We start from the raw sequence: 20,081 nt of genomic DNA, 5'->3' as shown, positions 1-20,081 counted from the left end.
TGACAAGGGGATCGAAACTGAATCGACATGAACCCCTTACAGAAAAAAAAAACGGATCGAAATCGGACCAATCCGAAGCCTGGGTTGTCGACCAATCAGAGACCGTGCTCGAGCCATGGTGGGCTCTGATTGGTCGAACCGAGGTTGTGCTTTCTCTCTCACGCTACAAGCCTAACCCTATGGAAAAGAAACACAAGGGTCGGTCCAGTTTGGAAAAATGGAGACTCAGACCAGACACCGGAACGGACCAATCAGAAAGCAGGACCTCCGTGGCTTTTAATACGCCCGATGCTCTCCGGTCATCACTTTTCACTGAACGGACCAAGCAACCACATCGCCCCCCTCTGATTGATGTTCCTCACGTTGTGTTGGTTGTTGGCGTTTTATCTGGAAGAAACACGTGTTTGGAGAGAGTACCATCAAGTGTTGACACACCTCCGTGAAGACTTGGAAAGAAACAACAACGAACAGAACATCCGGACAACATCATGTCGAAACGATTGAATGACAAGACACGAAGCGACATGAGTGGCCAAGGAAGCAGTGGAGATGGGAACGGTGACATGACTGCTGAACTGTGGGGTGAAGTGTACGACTTGCTGTGTTTAAAGATGAAGACCGACGACGCGTACGCCAAGTTACGTGCGAAGGGCGACAACCTGATGTGCGAACAGATACGTTCAAAGATGAGGAAGCTGACTGAACCCGAGAAAGGCACATCGAAGAAGACGATAAAGAAGATCCAGAAGAAAAAGACAAGCAAGCCCACAGTCGTTGTGGTCCCCACAGCAGCAGCAACACCCACCACCACCACCACCACAGCAGCAACAGCAACAACGGCTGCAGCGACCACAGACATCGAAACGATGGGGACATCCTTTTTGAAACCTGCAACGCCTGCAAAAAGACGATCACGGAAGAAATTATCTCTGAAGATCTCTCCTCAAGAACAGCTGTAAGTACCCTTGCTCTTCTTTGTCTCAGTCATTCTTGATGTGATTCATATTCATGACCTATTCCTATGATAAATGGACTCTGTCCTATGATTGACAGGACCCCTGATGTCAGTTCAGTCCAGGGCGTGCTAGAACAGTGGTGGGAACAAACCCCTCGGGAGCCCACCTATTCACCGAATGCCCCTGCTGTGACGATGGCGACGGGTGACCGTGAGGATCATGAAGCGCTCAAGCTGGCCACTCTCCCTTCCATGGATCTGGACACGCTCCCCCTGCTTGAGGCTTCTTGGTCACCAACATCCCCGGAAGATGTTCATGTCTACTCCTCAGGTACGCCCCTGGTTTGCGATGATAATGAAGATGACAACGACGTTGACCTGGATCCTTATGGAGAAGCTCAACTCACTCCCCTACAACGCGGATGTCATATTTGCCGACACAACAACATGTTAAGATACATCAGTTGCAACAGCGGGCAAGTGATGTGTCATACCTGTGGTCTGGAGCTCATAGACTGTACTTGTAGTATGTTGACCTATGACCGCATAATGACACATGATGACATGCCTATCACATCTGCTGAGGATCACATCTTATGGTGATCCTCCTCTTCACTCGAAGAACTTGTCAACACGTAAGCTGCAACCGTGATCAAGTGATGTGTCATGTCTGTTTCAGGGAGACCATAGACTGTACGTGTTGAACGGATGGACCTCTCACAGGGTTGAGGGAGGACCACCTCTTATGGGCTTGAAGATGGAAGAGGAAAACGTTGTCGCGTTATTGTTGTTGTTGTTGTAGGGACATGCAAAGCACTCCCTCCTCCATTGACTTTTCGTATTTCCATTGTATCTGGTTGTGATTGGGTTTTTTCATGATTAAACAGTGATTGATTGAACTGACTCTTTGTGTCTTGATTGATCTCAACTCCAATAGAGTGCCGAACCGAGGGTAGAGGTTGAGTTGAGATGTCGTTGACGTTGTCTGTCCGTCTGTCTGTGCATCTGTCATGTCAGTGCACACCCAAGTGTAAAATTAAAATAAAAAATAGATAAAAGAGAAAGGCCATGCTTGAAAGATCAGCTGCCTGGTGTCGGTCATTCCAGTACGCATCGATCCCCACACCCCCTCCCCGTGTACCATGTCATGTCATGGATCGTGTCACGAATCATGCCATGTGTCCGTCAACCCAAACACAGGATGACGTCACGTGATGAGGTGGAGGAGGTGGAGGAGGTGGAGGAGGTGGAGGAGGTGGAAGCTAAGGTCATGACCTTCCGTGGAAGGGAGTAGGGTGGAGAGTTTCATAAAAGCAGGCGAACCCTCAGACCTTCTTTCAGTGAAGTCACCGTCATCATGGAGCAAAGACGTTCTATGAATGCCATGTCATCCTCCCGAGATGTTGTCACCGATTCCGAGTGGGTGTCTGAAAAGGCGAGAGAACAAGAAGCGAGAAAACATTCCCTCTTTAGGGACGACACGTGGCGACTCAGTGACATTCTGGAGGGACCTTTTCCTTCTTACACCCTGTGTCATCCTTCTCATCCTCACTATGATTCATTTCAAGAACGTCTGAGATCTTTTAAAACGTGGCCTAAACAGATGACCCAGACCCCGTATGACATGGCCATGGCTGGCTATTTCTATCCAGGACAAGGTGACTGTGTGACCTGTTATTGCTGCGGTGTGGCACTCCGCCAATGGGAAGCCACAGACCAACCCTGGAAAGAACATCTGAAGCACGCCAAAGTGCCCTGCGAATACTTGTGTGTGTTTTGTCCTGATGGAGAAGTGAACGAAAAATACAGACGTTTGGTGTCCCAAGAAGCACGGAAGAGAAGAGTCGAGTGTCTTGTTCACCCCAAGTGACAACGTTTCTTTTTTCAAAGTGTACAGACGTTCATACCCCCAGTGTTCACAAAAGTCACAGGGACGGCCCCCTCATCCTGTGACTTTTTGTTTTGTGGTGTTGGTTCATGTGAGCGAGGGGATTAAATTTTTTTTAAAAACTCATAGTCGTGTTCTGTGGTCTGTAGGATGAAGAAAAACAAAACAGGATCGAAATGCACACCCCGATAAAAAAAACCGGATCGAAATTGGACCAATCCGAAGCCTGGGTTGTCGACCAATCAGAGACCGTGCTCGGGTCATGCGGGACTCTGATTGGCCGAACCGGGGTTGTGCTTTCTCTCCCATGGTAAAATCCATTTCCTATGGAAAAGAAACACAGGGGTCGGTCCGTTTTGGAAAACCGAGGTGCAGACCAGACCCCGAAACGAACCAATCGGGGGCGCGGCCTGGGGAACCAATCAGGAAGCAGGATGTCAGTACCTCTCCTATAAAAAACAAAACAAGAGCGAAGCCACTCACACACACACACACACTGCATTCTATGAAACCCATCATGCCAGCTCGATACAGTTGTATGAAGTGCCAGACCGACAGTCACAGTTACCTGTACTGCCCTGAAGTGACATGCCTCGAGTGTGGCACTCAAGGTCACCGTCACTATGTCTGTCCGAAGATGAACAGTCAAGAGAAGCAGGAGAATCGGAACCTGGGTCCCTGTTACAACTGTGAAGCCATGGGTCATTTCGCTGCAGATTACCCAGAACCCAGTCGAAAGAAGACTCCCCATCGCCTGGACCACTGTTACAACTGTCAAGCCCTGGGTCATTTCGCTGCAGATTGCCCAGAACCCAGTCGAAAGAAAACGTCAGCAACACCGTCCACGTCGACACCCGTGGCACCCGTGACACCCGTGACACCCGTGACACAAGTGGTTCATCTCATCGAAGACGTGCACGTCGATGTCCTCGACCTAAAAGAATGCCTCGCACAACTCCGGGCGGACATCACACCTCTTGTAGAGAAAAGAAAACGGGCCAGAAGCCTCTCAAGAAAGCACGCTTCAAAGCGCCGACGACACCTTCAGTCCGAGGATGAGATGGAAGTAGAGGATGAAGAAGAGAGATCATCTGAACAAAGTGACTAACGCATGGGGTCATGCTACCCCACTGTTTTTTACCAGTGTCCCATCGTTTGCAGTTTTTCCAGTGTTCCAGTGTTCCAGTGTTCCTGACGTTTCCTGTCGTTTCCAGTTTCCAGTTTCCAGTTTGTTTTCCAACGGCCCTTTTCAGGGCCACCCATCTCTCCCGAAAGACAACTTTCCTCCTTTGCTTTGACGACCCTCCCACCCACCCACCCCCACCATGAACCCGTCTCCTCCCCCTTTCCTTCCTCCCTCCCTCCCTTCACCACCACCACCCTCCCTCCCTCCCTCCCTCCCTCCCTCCACCACCGCCACCCCTGGAGGCGCGCGCCACCGGACACGGAAGCGACGCCCTCTTGGAGGCGCGCGCCTCCGGACACGGAAGCGACGCCCTCTTGGAGGCGCGCGCCTCCGGACACGGAAGCGACGCCCTCTTGGAGGCGCACGCCACCGGACACGGAAGCGACGCCCTCTTGGAGGCGCACGCCACCGGAAACGGAAGCGACGCCATCTTGGAGGCGCACGCGCAGAGTCCCATCATGCACTGCGCAGGTCACGTGACCGGAAGTGACGTCACAGAGGATGTGCCGCCATCTTGGTTCCATAATCCTGAGTGGTTCCATAATCCTGAGGTGGTTCTATACCGAGGTACTTAACTACTATTGTTATTCCTTGTATAGATAAAAACGACAAGATAACAGGTGTTCGCGAAAAGGTAAGCATGCCCTGGTGCACCGGTAAGCAACCGCCACACACAATTTTCATAAAAAAATAAGTGTAAACAAATTGAATTTGGAGCAGACAATCTAGTGATAGCGAGTATGGGCCAGACAATCCAGTGACATAATAATTCGTTTACTGATTTTGTTGAAAATGAAAATAACATCTTTACTTTGAAATTATTACTTCTGATGTGCAGTAATTCTGCTGTTCAAGAGAATGACGTTGTTTATGTACTGACTTACTTTGACGTATTTGAATGTGAGTACATGTACATGCATTATTTGGAGAACTTCAGGGGGATGTGTTATGTGTTGTATGTATTGGATTAATTGTGCTTGTTGTTGAACGCTGCACTCTGCAGTATTCCAACTATATGACGACCACAGGAACTGGATATTGCTCTTTGTTTGGTTTGAATTGTTTGTTGTTTATGTGACGCAGGTCACAATCGCTCAGATTGACAACTGAAAACAACAAAAAATTTGGGTCACATCAGTTTATGTTTCATAAAACATGGCTGACAAAGATACATCATGTTTATGCTTCAAGTTTTCAACTTGGTGTGGCACAACGGATAAAATAGCAACACTCATTAACTATACTAGGCATACAATAAAGTATTATAATACCCGACTAGTTCTTGGTTACTTATATTTTCAATGTCAACATGGAACTAGTTGATAACATTAATATCAACTTTCAAAAAACTATCAAAGATAAATCCATGCATTCATGGTAACCATAACACCAATAAGATGCTAATTTTACATACTGTATTACAACATTGCATAAATCATCAAATACTCTATAAAAGTGAACTAATTATATATTTGGCATATGTTCTGTGTGAAAATAATACCTTAATGAATTATACTCCCATTAGTTTGTTATTACAAATGAAAACTAAGAAATTACACAGATTATATTATGAGTATTGAGTCCAACTGCATTACATAGTGAAGTGTCGTAAAATCAGTGTGTAAACAAGAATTACTTCCCTTTAACTGAGACATGCTATGCAATGACATGGAATGTGGTGTAACTGATATTGGTTCAGCTCAATTATGATGTTTTAATGTAGAAACGTTAACTTTACAATGATTAGGCTATATGCTTGAAGTGTGTTATTACAAAATATACCACGAAAATATGCTAAACGATGTACATGAAAATGTGGGAGGTCACGTGACCTCAAATATGAACGATCAGCGAGGTGTGGACAAATATAGCTTTTTATTCTAACTTTTGCTTGAAAACATTGCCTGAGGAGTGTGTGTACATGTTTGACAGCGATACACATCATATATATATCTGTGTGAGTACTAAAACGACAGGGGCGGTCGGGTAGCCTAGTGGTTAAAGCGTTCGCTCGTCACGCCGAAGACCCGGGTTCTATTCCCGACATGGGTACAATGTGTGAAGCCCATTTCTGGTGTCACCCGCCGTGATATTGCTGGAATATTGCTAAAAGCGTCGTATAACCTCACTCACTCACTCACTTACTCACTAAAACGACAAATTACCTTCACTCTCCTTCCCGACCATGTCGTCCGTGAACACTGACTGGGCGCAGCGTTATCGTTAAGCAAGTAATTATCTAATTACAACATTACCTACATAGCCAAATATGGTTATTTCAACTCTACATGTTCTTATCTACATAATTACATATGTTGTGGTCTTATCTCGACCGTTAATTATCATACATACCTGAAAACAACAAAGAATTTGGGTCACATCAGTTTTTGTTTCATAAAACATGGCTGACAAAAATACATCAGCCAATGATGTTAGCGCATTCAATTTGACAGTGCGCTAAGCGGCACAACTTACAGAGGACTGACAGGTTGATTTCCCTTAGACCGTGGACGAGACACTCAACATGTATTTACTTACACCCTTGAAAACACGGAATATATTACACAGGGGATGCACAATTTACTGAATGCACCTACAATGGGTGAAAAGTACTATATACAACATTTAACGTCGCACTCAGCAATATTCCAGCCGATCCCGTTAGTCGCCTTTTACGGCAAGCATGGGTTGCTGAAGACCTATTCTACCCCGGAATCTTCACGGGTCTTACTCTTTGAAAAAATATAAACCCCCTATACTACATAAAATATGGGTCGTATATTTTTACAAAGAGCAATATCGAGTTCCTGTGATGACGACGACGACGTGCAAGTATGTTGAAGCTAGTGTCATCATTGCTAGTTTACAGTTATTCTCTTGTATACGTTTCTATTAATGTGCCGCTCTCATTTTCGTTTTTTGCGACAAAGTTGTATGTATCAGCATACTTTTGACGTGAAATAATGTTTTAACATGTTGATTGTTTGTTTGTTGTTTAACGCCGCACTCAGCAATATTCCAGCTATATGACGGCGGTCTGTAAATAATCGAGTCTGGATTAGACGATCCAGTGATTAACATCATGAACATCGATCCATGCAATTGGGATGGATGACATGGATCAACCACGTCAGCGAGCGTGACCACCCGATCCCGTCAGTCACCTCTTACGACAAGCTTAGTCGCCTTTTACGGCAAGCATTGGTTGCTGAAGACCTATTCTACCCATGATTTTCACGGGTCGTTTATCATGTGAGATATTTAGAAGTACTATGACATGCTTGAGGTGTAGTTCTCATCCCACCTTCGGATTGTATCAGGGATACATCTCAAGAACCAATACGACCCGTGAAGATTCCGGAGTAGAATAGGTCTTCAGCAACCCATGCTTGCCGTAAAAGGCGACTATGCTTGTCGCACGAGGCGACTAACGGGATCGGGTGGTCAGGCTCGCTGACTTGGTTGATGCATGTCATCGATCCCAATTGCGTGGATGGATGCTCACGATATCCATCACTGGATTGTCTGGTCCAGACTCGATTATTTTCAGAGCGCCGTCATATAGCTGGAATATTGCTGAGTGCGGCGTTAAACAACAAACAAACAAGAACCAATACAAGAACTAGTTTATACAGTGTATAAGAATGGTTACAGTGAAAACAGGGACCATTATTAGTTAATCTATGAATGTCTCGCAGTTATGTGGGCTGAGTATAAGTCGCATGGTTTCAAACAAGACAATTACAATGCTTTATTGTTATCGACACAATTATTCACGGTAAAGTTTTAGCTGTGTAAAGTACATGTACAGACAAAGTATGTTATGAGTCTCCATCTTCCATCACTGAATAGTGACCTTTGTGTAATGGCCATGGCCTACAATACAACTTGAATACCATCTATCTGTCTATCTATCTATCTACTAGGTTTTTTTTAAAGAAAACGAATAGTCCTTGTTAATGTAACAAGGTCGGTATGACAACTTAGACAATATTTGTTCCATGAGTCAACATTATGGAAGAGTGTGTGAGTGAGTTGGGTTCAGCGCCGCTTTTAACAGTATTCCAGTCATATCAGGCGTGTCAGCTTAATGTGGGAGGAAAGCCTGCAGTGATTCAGGCCTCCGACGATTACCACTTCGGTGAAACCCACGAGCACGGTAATGGTCCTGACAAACCTAGAAACATAATCGGGGCGAACCGGGATTCGAACCCACAATCACAGGTTTCTGGCGAGCCCAAGGGACTCAACTCTGCACAGCGAATCGCGGCGCCTTAGACGACTGGGCCACACGTGTCCCCATTATGGAAGATAGTTGATTTCTCCCGGTGTAGACGTTTGTCATGACGCTACTTGTAATTATTGATTAATTTATTTACACTGAAACGTCGGGTATTCATGAAAGGACAATACGTCTATCGGGTTGCCACACCTTAGTGTGTGGCACTAATTAGCCGGAACTGGTAGCCTCAGTAACCTGGTCTGTTTATAAACAAATGCTCATTGATTTTGTGTGACAACACTCTGTGCATGTTAACATCAAAGAACCGCCATGCCACATTGAAGAAGTCAAGATATTGTAAAATAAGGGACTGACAACTTTAAATTCTCGGTGGCTGGGCATGGATTTTTGTTAGAGACATACCGTTTGATATTCTGGGTTGGGTGGGTGGGTTGGCCTGATATTTTGTATGGACAGACATACCGTTTGATATTCTGGGTTTGGTTGGGTGGGTTGGCCATTGATTTTGTATGGACAGACATACCGTTTGATATTCTGGGTTGGGTGGGTGGATTTGCCATTGATTTTGTATGGACAGACATACCGTTTGATATTCTGGGTTGGGTGGGTGGGTTGGCCTGTGATTTTGTATGGACAGACATACCGTTTGATATTCTGGGTTGGGTGGGTGGGTTGGCCATTGATTTTGTATGGACAGACAAAACCGTTTGATATTCTGGGTTGGGTGGGTGGGTTGGCCTGTGATTTTGTATGGACAGACATACCGTTTGATATTCTGGGTTGGGTGGGTGGGTTGGCCATTGATTTTGTATGGACAGACAAAACCGTTTGATATTCTGGGTTGGGTGGGTGGGTTGGCCTGTGATTTTGTATGGACAGACAAAACCGTTTGATATTCTGGGTTGGGTGGGTGGGTTGGCCATTGATTTTGTATGGACAGACATACCGTTTGATATTCTGGGTTGGGTGGGTGGGTTGGCCTGTGATTTTGTATGGACAGACATACCGTTTGATATTCTGGGTTGGGTGGGTGGGTTGGCCATTGATTTTGTATGGACAGACATACCGTTTGATATTCTGGGTTGGATGGGTGGGTTGGCCATTGATTTTGTATGGACACTAGATCTTTATTTCAGCTAAAGTTGCAAATCCAGATATATTTTCTGAATCAAGACTATCAGCCTTAATAAAAACGAATTCAAAAACACCTTGCAACTGTGTTTTTGCGGCCGAGAATTTCTTCTTTCCCCAACAATCTGAAGTATAAATATTTGGTTCCAGCATTTTCTGGGACAATATAGTTTATGATATAATATTGGGTTGTATAATCCCCTGACAGCTGAGAATAAAAATCGAGTGCTCACTGATCCATTATAAATTTACTTAGGCTCATCAACAACTCAGGGCTCTTGTCCCCTCTACACGCAGCCCAGACAGCGAATGGGAACGCTGCCTTGTCAAACCTACCCAGAACTTTTCGAAGAATGTGAAGACTCCCCAACACCACAGCCTTCTGCATTACCCTGGTTGTCAGAAGGGCTGTATTCCTGGTAGCAAACCCGGGTACTCTCCCAATGTCAGTCAACCTAAGGCACCTAGAATAATGGGGAGTCGGACAACTTGGTACTAGGGATGCAAACGTGACCTTTCGAAAGCGAGGTTCGCATATTTGCTATGTTTTTCCTAAAACTTGTCAATCACATTAGTGTCAAAGGGGACAGAAAATTCAATGATATAAATGATTTCAATTTGATTTAATTTATTATTATTATTATTTCCGTAAAAGGTGACTATGCTTGTCGTTAAAGGCGACTAATAGGATCGGGTGGTCAGGCTTGCTGACTTGGTTTGGATGCATGTCATCGATCCCAATTGGGTGGATTCAGAGGACCCAGTGATCATTTCTTTTCCAAAATGCTCAGGTTCCTAGAATATCAAATGGTCACTACTAATGGTCAGTCATAATAAATTTCAGTTTCTAGCTGTTATCACAAACATGAAGTAATTAGATACGGCTATTCATGTTATATGATGGAGTATTATTTACAACCGCGCATTGGTGTAAAGAGGTGAAGGTACACTGGGCGTATTGTAATACAGAACAATGTTTAACATGTGACATTTCAGAGTGCCTTGAAATTCCACACACCCACATTACTGCTTTAGCTCAATTACCAGACTTTTGTATTCCCAGGTATCGTGTTCGTGTCAAACACAATCACATAGTGAATGGCAAATGATGCCGTATTAGCAATTGTAACAAAAGACATAAAACGTTTGGAAAATGTTTCTGAGCATAGTGTTGATCCTCTGCGACATGCCGAAAGAAAGATTTTTTTCAGAACACATTTTTTTCTATTGGCGGTAAAGTAAATCCGGTTTTGATATCACGCTTCTTACGAAAATTTATATTGTTAGAAGACTTGTTTTAAGTTTGCTGAGACTGAAAGAGGAATATACAGCATAACACCAAGGCGACTGAGTAAGTGACACACAGATATGGCTACGATATACATGAGATTTACGATTGTATTCCTTTTATTCAACACGACATTTGGTGTGGAGGAGCTCGATGGTGTGTATAGTCTGGCAGACCCATATTACGTCATGGCATATCTGCAGCTTGTGGACGAGATGCAGAGCTCAAGTGTCCTTCGTTGTGCATCGGAGAGTCTTAGGCAGAGTGTCACCGCCTTTGGCTACCGAAAACAAGACAAGATGTGCCAACTATTCACAGTTGACTATTGGATGACCTTATCTGGGCAGACCACCCCTGGCTTGAAGATCTACCTGAGAGAGCATGGTAGGTTTTACTGAATAACATATACGATGAGGTCATGCATGTCAAAGGTGTTTGCCTCGGGAAGATCCGAGGTAGAATTGGTCTTCAGCAACCAATGCTTGCCGTAAAAGGCGACCATGCTTGTCGTAAGAGGCGACTAACGGGATCGGGTGGTCAGGCTCGCTGATGTGGTTGATCCATGTCATCCATCCCAATTGCGTGGATCGATGTTCATGATATCAACCACTGGATTGTCTGGTCCAGACTCGATGATTTCCATACCGCAGTCACACAGCTGGAATATTGTTGAGAACGGCGTTAAACAACAAACCAACAACAAACCAACAACAACCAACAACCAACAACCAAGGTGTTTACCACGTAGGTGTAATCCAGAAACGTAAGGTCAAAATCAGAGTGAATGTCGAATCCCGTGATCCCAGTGTCCTGGCAAGGGTTAGGGACATAACTCTGTACCTCGAATTGCGGGGCTTTAGACGACAGATATATAAACATGTGCCCCAATTGGTCAGTGAACGTGACAATGAACGTGAAACACTGATTTATCATCAAAACTTGGCTTCCAAGGAGATATCCCTGCAAAATGAAATTGCATCAAAATGCTTTGCAGACCAATGTGGTGTTATCGGTTTCCATGACGTATCAATCAAATGACATCCCTATACTGTCTGTTACTGAAGCTGGTAAGCGGGTACCTATTACATTCAACACAATGCTTGTACTACTGTTTACAAACTGTAAAAGGTGGAAGAATGATTTTAGATTGGTTGGTTTGCTGTGTCATAGCGACTGATTTATGACTACCATTGTCTGCAGTACATTTGACTTCAAGGGCAATTTACCTTGTAGCCATGTCTCCATAACTTAATTGTCATTACGTTTTAGGCGCTAATCCCCGTTGTTAATCCTCACCAACATTTCATTGTATTTTGACTGTCAGTCAGCCTGGACTACCATATCACTTCCCTTTAACTACTGCTTTTTATAGTATGGCATTTATTGCCCTAATTGATCATCCCATGAACTGTGTTTGTTAATCACGCCCATATGTCCAAAGCAACGTCGTTGTCTCTTTGTCTGTCCATTGTTGTTCATTACTATATATGTGCTACCATAACACAGTTACTAGGGTGTTAGTCAGGCTTGGTATTCCGAGTGCTGGCATAGGGACGACCTCGAGCAGGATATGCTGCTCGTGGGAAACGCCCTGAGGTGAGCTGGATATCCGCTCACCTCTTGTACACCTGAGCTGGAAAGTCTGCTCATTGCTGTGTTTGTGTTGTCAGAGCAGGTATTCCGCTCATTGTGCAATTGTTGTTTATTGTTTACATGTTGTGCATAAAGCGTTCCGGGACAGTGATGTCGATTTTGTCCTTTATTCCCCCAAGAGCTAATTCCCCGTCAACACATGCGCGTTGACAACTGGTGTTAGAATCCGGCTGGAGTAACTTTTGAGCTTACTCCCGATCCCGTAACCTCTCTGTATGCCTACCACCCTGAAGAACAATCATCAACTCGAACCATGAAGAAACAAGATTGAAGAAAACAACAGGAATCTCTCCGAATCTCTCAAGATTTCGTTCATACACAGGACCAAGGAAGTATAAACGCCTATCCCACAGAGATCCTGACCACAGCCATCATGATGCAGATCTTACAGAAATCGCCTCACGGGCACCTACAAGATGGACACTGTGTACAAGATATCTCATTGGGAGTTACTAATTTGTGTTTACTTACATGGACTCAATCCAGGATATATGATGTGTGACTGTTGATAAGTGCAACCAGGTATGTTTAATCAAAGCCAGTATATTAATGCCAAAATGTGTCTTTCCAAAATTAATTTTTATATGTGTAATATACTCCAATTCCATGTTTAGTCACGCTAGATCTTTGAAGTTATTGTGTAGGGAATCTTGGAAATGTCTCTAGGCCACGCCAGACATAGATACAGCTAGGGCCAAGACAAACCTAAGCTGTAGGCTCGTAATTTCAAAAATCTAAACGACCAAATTTGTCATTCGTTACACACTGCAAACACGAAAACGTCGTTTTTTTCCGTATATGGTCATTGGACGGAAAAACGACTAAAAATTCATTAAAATTGATTAATTGGTCAGCGTCTAGAAAGTGTCCAGAAAAGGGTCGAGTTTTTCAAGCGTAAAATGGACGGAAAAACGATGCTTTTTGCTCCGCCTTGTACAACTGTTAACGGCCAATCAGATGGCGCTGGTCCCCCGACGCACGTGATGTCCAAGGCTTCCTTTCGGAAGCTTTAGGTTTCGTATTTTTGGCATGCCTTGCTCTAGTATCTGTCGCGCGCAGTGCAGCGAGATTTCTGATAAGCTAGTTTTAGGATATGTTACATGTTAATGGAATTCAGACACGCGCCAAGACGTCAAACCAAACAATGTTACTAAGTTTATTGTGGTAACGGCTATGTACAGTTAGCCCTATCGGATAATGGGTTGTGTTTCATTTGGTTATAACAATAACTAATTTTTTAATGTGAAGTTTACAAGATATACGACTTGGACGCGAGGTCGGTCACATGACGTTCTTCACGTGACTGTATTCTTGAAAAGGCGTAAACACTGACTACTTCCACATTCCTGGGGAAAACCCTTGGAATTCCCTGGTACGAATTCATACAGAAGCGTGGTTGCAAGCCATTTAAGGATACCCTCGCTACAACCCATCCCAGAGAGAAAAAATACGAAAAAAAATCCAAACTGTCGCAGTGACAATTTACAGAAATCTATGAATTTACCTTAGTATCTATTTGACACATCTTCACAATCACCTTTCAATGATCGGCCAATTGATCAGTGATGCCAAAGGCTTGAAATAGCCACAGGTTAATTAACAACTTCGAAAATATCTCCCGTTACGTTTATCGTGTCGGCCATTTTGACGTCTTGTACTTGATGTAAATGTATTACGACGCTCTGTCATTGTAATTGACTTACTGAGGTAATTCTGTAAACGATCTTCTCATCTAATGAGGATATTGTTTGGAATATATGTCTTGTAAACATACTAAAACATATGTTCCTCGCTTTGGGGGGAACTATTTTATTCCGGGGTGGCCCATTAAATCTAGTAGTAAGTCAAGGCACCATGCGTGATCTGTTATTTTATGTGTTTAAATTACGATTTGGGGCGTTAATAAAATACACTGACGCAAGTATATTCTATTCAAATCAATTGGATAATTGAATATGCTTTCTTTTACATATTACATAACATCACTGCACAAAATATGAACAGTTGCAGTAACACACTACGGTAATCGCATTAAACATCATTTTCAACTGTACAGTATTTCAGTATTTCAGTTATATCATGGTGTATCAGACTGATGTGGGATAAAAATCCGAAGTGGTTCAGGTCATCCAATGGGTGTTCGGGAAAAGGTGAGCGTATCCTGCCACACAAGTGGCACCCGTCACAAACACATGCAAGGACAAGTCAATTGTTCACCTGAACAAAGCACGGAAACACATAATGATGCCCGTCCTCAGTTTTACCGAGCATGTAAATTATTTTGTCCGTCAAAAACATGGACGAGTATAAACAATATGTTCATTCACGTAATACATGTCATACATTTGACAAAATGTATTGACTCGGAGCATTATTGTTAATCACAGCGTATGTAGTTGAACTCATCACCCATCCCATTATTGATAACCCTTCTTGAAGATCTATGAAATCAGAAGCTGCAACACTCTATCTTTTAACTGGCATGTCAGACTTCTATTTCATTACTCAGTTTTATTTGCACGGATTACTATGGAAGGGACATTGTCTCGTTGTCGCATTGACGCCTTTACAAAAACAAGCAAAACGTGTCAAAATTAACAAAAGCGCGACAATTGGCCATTTGTCGCATTGTCGCGTGTTCGCACTGTCGCTCTTTGATAATCCTTTTCTTTTTTTTACAAAAGGGCGACGATGCCGTAACGCGACATTTTCAAGGTCAAAATATGTCTCGTTGTCGCATTGTCGCCCCATCACAAATGTGTATAAAAGGCGTAAAGTTCAGTTATTGTTACAGTTAGGAAGTTCAACCTGATAAATGTACGTCTTGAAATGAAAACACAAGTCCGTCCGCGAGTCCATAACGTTTTATTGTGAGCTCTTCTCTAAAAGTGCTTAGTGTTCAACTCCCAGTTCCAAACACGTAGTACCTCCTCAATAATCCACATACCTCCAGTGCAGTTGTCTTCCGGAAGATCTTACTCTTTACCGTATTAGACAACTGACGAGTGCACGCCTGACCTGTGACCTCGTTGCAACCCTCGTGATGTGTTTGCCGAAGGGAGAGGTGTAGGAAATGTGTGCTCCAGCCCCGCGCAGAGCTCGCGACACACTGTATACTGATGTATACAGTATATTGCAGTTGATATACTGTATACTGCATGTGATACTTATTTGCAACTTTCAAGATTCAAGATTCAATTTGCATATATTTCATATACAACAGACCGCCGTCATATATCACTGGAATACTGCTGAGAGCGGCGTTAAAACAAATTGTTTTCATAATGGAGCGCTGCAGTCATTTAAAATAGAACCGTATACATATGTACATGTAGTACCAACTCACTCTATTTGTTTCGAATATTCAGCAGAAAATATATTATTAACCAGGTCTTTGGGAAAAGATATCAGATTTTTATAAGCAGCCACATAGGGATGATAAAGGACCCCTCGCTGATTAGGTTCTTGTTTACTTAAGAGCAGAGTTGGCCATGTTAGATGATATAACCAAAATCCGGGAGCTCCGGCGGGGGGCAAGCTGGTCTTGTTAGTGTATGGTATGAGCTGTGACGTTGACCCAAGAGAATAATGTAAAACATGAGACCAACTCAAGTCTATAATGATTGGGAAAGTCTAGATTTCCACAGCCCTAGCCTGAAACTAAGAATTGTTCTAGGCTCCATTTTAATTGTATTATGTTCATTTTGTAGACATGGATGGACCAACCAGGAAAGAAATTGATGGAATATTAATATCACATGTTACCACTGATCCAGTTAAATTCATCACACAATAATAAATTAGTATTTGACATTACGGCATTTGATTATTAGGGCATGATCATGTACATGTTCACTGTAGTAATGTACACACCGGTCAACTTGATTATAATTTTTATCAAAGTGTAGCGCGGCATCAACGATTACTTTATGATATCCTCACTTGTCATCGATGTATTGACATCGAACAATGGGCGGCAATTCGAAATTCTTGTGGATAGCTTCAATAGGGGACAGCGCCGGTGTCAGTACAATTTTCCTAGTTATATAAGTATCTACAAAATATAATCTGAAGCAGACAAGAACAATATTTTTTTATTAATGCTTACTTTCATGGATAGAATTAAGGCAATCTAGGCTTGCCAAATCGTTCTAGACTTGAGCTGGATTCCTTTTAAATGTATTATTCTGTATGGTCTGGGAGACGAATGGGCGTCGGTATCGCATGGAGAACTGGGACAGCCTTAATCAGTGTAATCGGATATGTTGTGGAGTTTCGGTTTTGGGCTGTTTGCTGAATATATAGAATTGCGAGTTATGTATACTCTGTATTCTTTCGTCATGGTAGCATATATATTTTCTATGTTGCTTTTTGAATTATCCACAAATAATGAGAACTACAATGTAAACCTCTCTCTGGAGATATGTAATAATACTACTGAAGGGCATATCTGAAAAATGGGACTTCTCGACAAATATTTCTTTCTTAAATACTACCCGTTACAGGCATTTTGATCATTATATCATACTTTGTACAGTTTAAAAGTCAAATAATGGCAAATTGTGTATCTTTCTACATTTTGAATTAATTATATTTTCTGAAATAAAACCTTAGCATCAGATAGTGATATACACGAATATGATCTATACTATTATAAATGAATTAACAATTTCGTATTATGAATTAGATAAACAGAAATATGATAGTAAAACAAATTATTTTAATCTATTCTTGTGAATAGGTAACGAGAGATCTAGGCAACGCACTAACGTAGCCATTTATGAAAAATGAACATGCACATTGAATGACCGGGAAGAAAGCATCGCAATAATTAAATTATGAATCAAATTATGTTATAAATATAACAGAATATTTAGAAAATATAAGTTTAATTTCTCATTGTTGGAAGGTGTTTAATAATTATATAGATTTTGTTTGATTGTTTGTTGTTTAACGCCGCACTCAGCAATATACCAGCTATATGACGGTGGTTCGTAAATAATCCAGTCTTGACCAAACAATTTAGTCATTATCATCAAGAGCACCGATCTACGCATTTTGGGATACGATGACATGCATCAACCAAGTCAGCGAGCCAAGTCGCCTTCGTACAAGCATGTGTTGTTGAATTCCTATTCTAACCCGGATCTTCACGGGTATTGTTTTAAATGATAAGGTACAATGAAATTCTGTATATGTCCATAATAAGTGTGTATAAGTAGATGGATAATATGTCCATACACGCCAAGTTAATGGTATATGCATTAATTTAAATGCAAATGATTCAATGATGAGTTCTTTCACAAGTCCATATTTCAAGGCATGTATTTGATATTCATAATAACTCCACAAAAGCTACACAATGGCAACAAAACGGTACCAGCATCACAGATACCAATAATACATGAGATACATATAATTACTTTAAAGTTAAAACATGTATCTAAATAGAAAATTAGAAGGATACACTTCCGACATTTTTCGTATTTTGTTTTCGTTTGGAGAGAGAAGTTGTGTTTGGTATCTGATGGGTGCAAACAGGTGTTCCCTTCCGCCCAGGCCTTGCGGCAATGCTATAGCCCAAAATGAAACAAGCCTTGTTCAACAGGTTCAGACTCAAATTTCTATCCCACTTGGGCTCCTTTTAAATTTAAATATAATTTCTCGGGTCGATATGTGTCAGAAGAAATGAAATATTACAGCACTGGTGAATAGGTTATATGCGCATGTCAGCGTCGATCCTATAATATCCTTTTATGCAAAATACATATATACTGATGAATTAAGGTAGTAATACTACGCAAATATATGTCCAGATGCATACATCAGTATCATCTCGTGATCTTAATTCGTGCTTTGAGCCCTTTTTCTACCGGAGATTCTGGGGTGTTACATCACACCAGAAAGCCAGGTCCAAATTCAAGTCAAAATTTCATGGTCCGTCTTGTATGTTGGAAACCAATATCGCAATATGGCTAAATATTGCTGAACGTGGTATTAACCCGATTACTCACATAATTATTCCATTTTCTACAGTCATCTACGAACACTATCTTTAAGGAGGTATATCTGTATCATCCAAATGTCCATACATATATGTCCACATTTATGTGTATAAAGCAAGTCGTCCTGCACTCTTCCTTAAAAGATAAATGTTAAGCATTTCCTCTGTGTGGATTTATATAATGTAATATCGTTTTAATGTAATGCTGATGCAGTAAACGTACCACAGACCTGATGCTAGAATAACATCTAATTTCTGAAATGAACATATTTTAAAGAAAAAAACAGTTGTTTAAACAATTCTTATAAAACATAAGAACAAGGAGCCAAGAGCCAAATATTGGGCTGTGTTGGACATATTTGTTTCGGGGTCTTATGACAGACAAACCTGATGCCTTTAAGTATAAAGATAAGTAAGTATAGATGTTGTACATATTCAAATATGTTCGTGATTAACCCAACCTTGAAAAATATTGAAAGATGAGTGGTAGCTATTTATGCCATTATTTCAAATTAGAATGAGAGCACATCAGGAAAGCATGGTACTTTAATATACGTATCTTGTTAACCCAATATTCTTTTTTAAGTAAGAGCAGCATGTATATCGAGAGTATAGGTTTGGTGCGTGACTTATCACACAGTACTTTCAGAAAGTGTCCATATTCTGTTTATCGGCAATAAATAACATAAGACGATTCATACGGGTAAATACGATTTACTTCAAAACTAGTATAGATTATTTAAGGTTAGGGGGAAATGTATGTAATTAACAGAACTTTGGCCGGGTTTGAAGGATTTGGGTCCTGGCTTGGGCTTTGTGTTGGACGTGTTGACGGCATTTCCAGGTTTGACGTATCAATGACAAAAATGATGTCAGATGCAATTCTCTGCCTTTTCGGGTGAACAATTGGCTTGCTTTTGGATGTGTTTGTGGCGGGTGCCACTAGTGGATCGGAATGAGCTCGCGTTTTTGCGAGCATCCAATGATATCATTTATTATGATGAATCATGAAACATGCTCCTGATGTTGTCGCAATGGTGCAGTTGGTTTAACAACAAACAAACAAAACATTATATCTTTAAGAATTATGTTAACAATTCCGATGCTAAAAATAATCTCACAATCTCCATATCTCTCTCTCTCTATGAAAACATAATAACTTTTTTTTAATAATCTGAAGGAATAATAATGGCAATACTATCATAATTATCATCATTATTTATGTTACTTATCCTCAAGTGAAGTAGTCCTCCACACTATACATTCAGTGAAGAAGCCCATGAACATATGAACTATGTAACATACATTCATGGAAATTAGATGAACAGTTGAAGTTAGCAAATGATATTATTCGGTCGAACGTCTATCAGCCATCTATTCTATTCATGAAGAACATTTCACGTGGGACCAACAGAGGGAATTATGACTATTGACTTGCTAATTATTTTTTATATTCATGCCAGCTCAAACGATCTATTGGCTTGATTTATTGTTATGGTATCCACAAAATAAGTAGGATCCGATTTTTTCCGTTTTAGTTGAAATAAAACTGAATAATATTTGCTGTTTACATATCAAAGTTTGCCAAATTGTTACAAAATGTTTGCCCACAGCAAGGATACGTATCCCCAACATATTGTGCTAGGCACAGTATCACTGGACTGAGGGAGGGCGGTATTCCTCCTTGTGGGTCACCTGCTTGGCAATATGGGACGGGAAAACTGCAGGGGGTG

The 20,081-nt window shown here is 41.9% G+C and overlaps 2 protein-coding genes across 3 annotated transcripts; both read left to right on the top strand.

The window, feature by feature from the left end:
* Window positions 1–66: 66 nt before the first annotated feature.
* On the top strand, window positions 67–1,748 carry LOC139445818 (uncharacterized). 2 transcript variants are annotated; one of them, XM_071227047.1, is made up of 3 exons: window positions 67–955; window positions 1,054–1,286; window positions 1,635–1,748. In XM_071227047.1, exons 1-3 carry the CDS (start codon window positions 489–491, stop codon window positions 1,643–1,645), a joined length of 711 nt encoding a protein of 236 aa, XP_071083148.1. In that variant the 5' UTR covers window positions 67–488; the 3' UTR covers window positions 1,646–1,748. The 2 variants fall into 2 exon arrangements, with proteins under 2 accessions (XP_071083148.1, XP_071083147.1); XM_071227046.1 differs by having other exon boundaries at window positions 1,054–1,748.
* Window positions 1,749–3,348: 1,600 nt separating this feature from the next.
* Window positions 3,349–3,951, top strand: LOC139444659 (ATP-dependent RNA helicase glh-2-like). The gene has a single exon (XM_071225587.1). It carries the CDS (start codon window positions 3,349–3,351, stop codon window positions 3,949–3,951), a length of 603 nt encoding a protein of 200 aa, XP_071081688.1.
* Window positions 3,952–20,081: the final 16,130 nt, after the last annotated feature.

The sequence above is a fragment of the Haliotis cracherodii genome, unplaced genomic scaffold (genome assembly GCF_022045235.1).
Source record: "Haliotis cracherodii isolate W230 unplaced genomic scaffold, xgHalCrac1.p SCAF_6, whole genome shotgun sequence".
Lineage (NCBI taxonomy): Eukaryota > Metazoa > Mollusca > Gastropoda > Lepetellida > Haliotidae > Haliotis > Haliotis cracherodii.
This window is presented reverse-complemented; position numbering and strand designations above follow the sequence as displayed.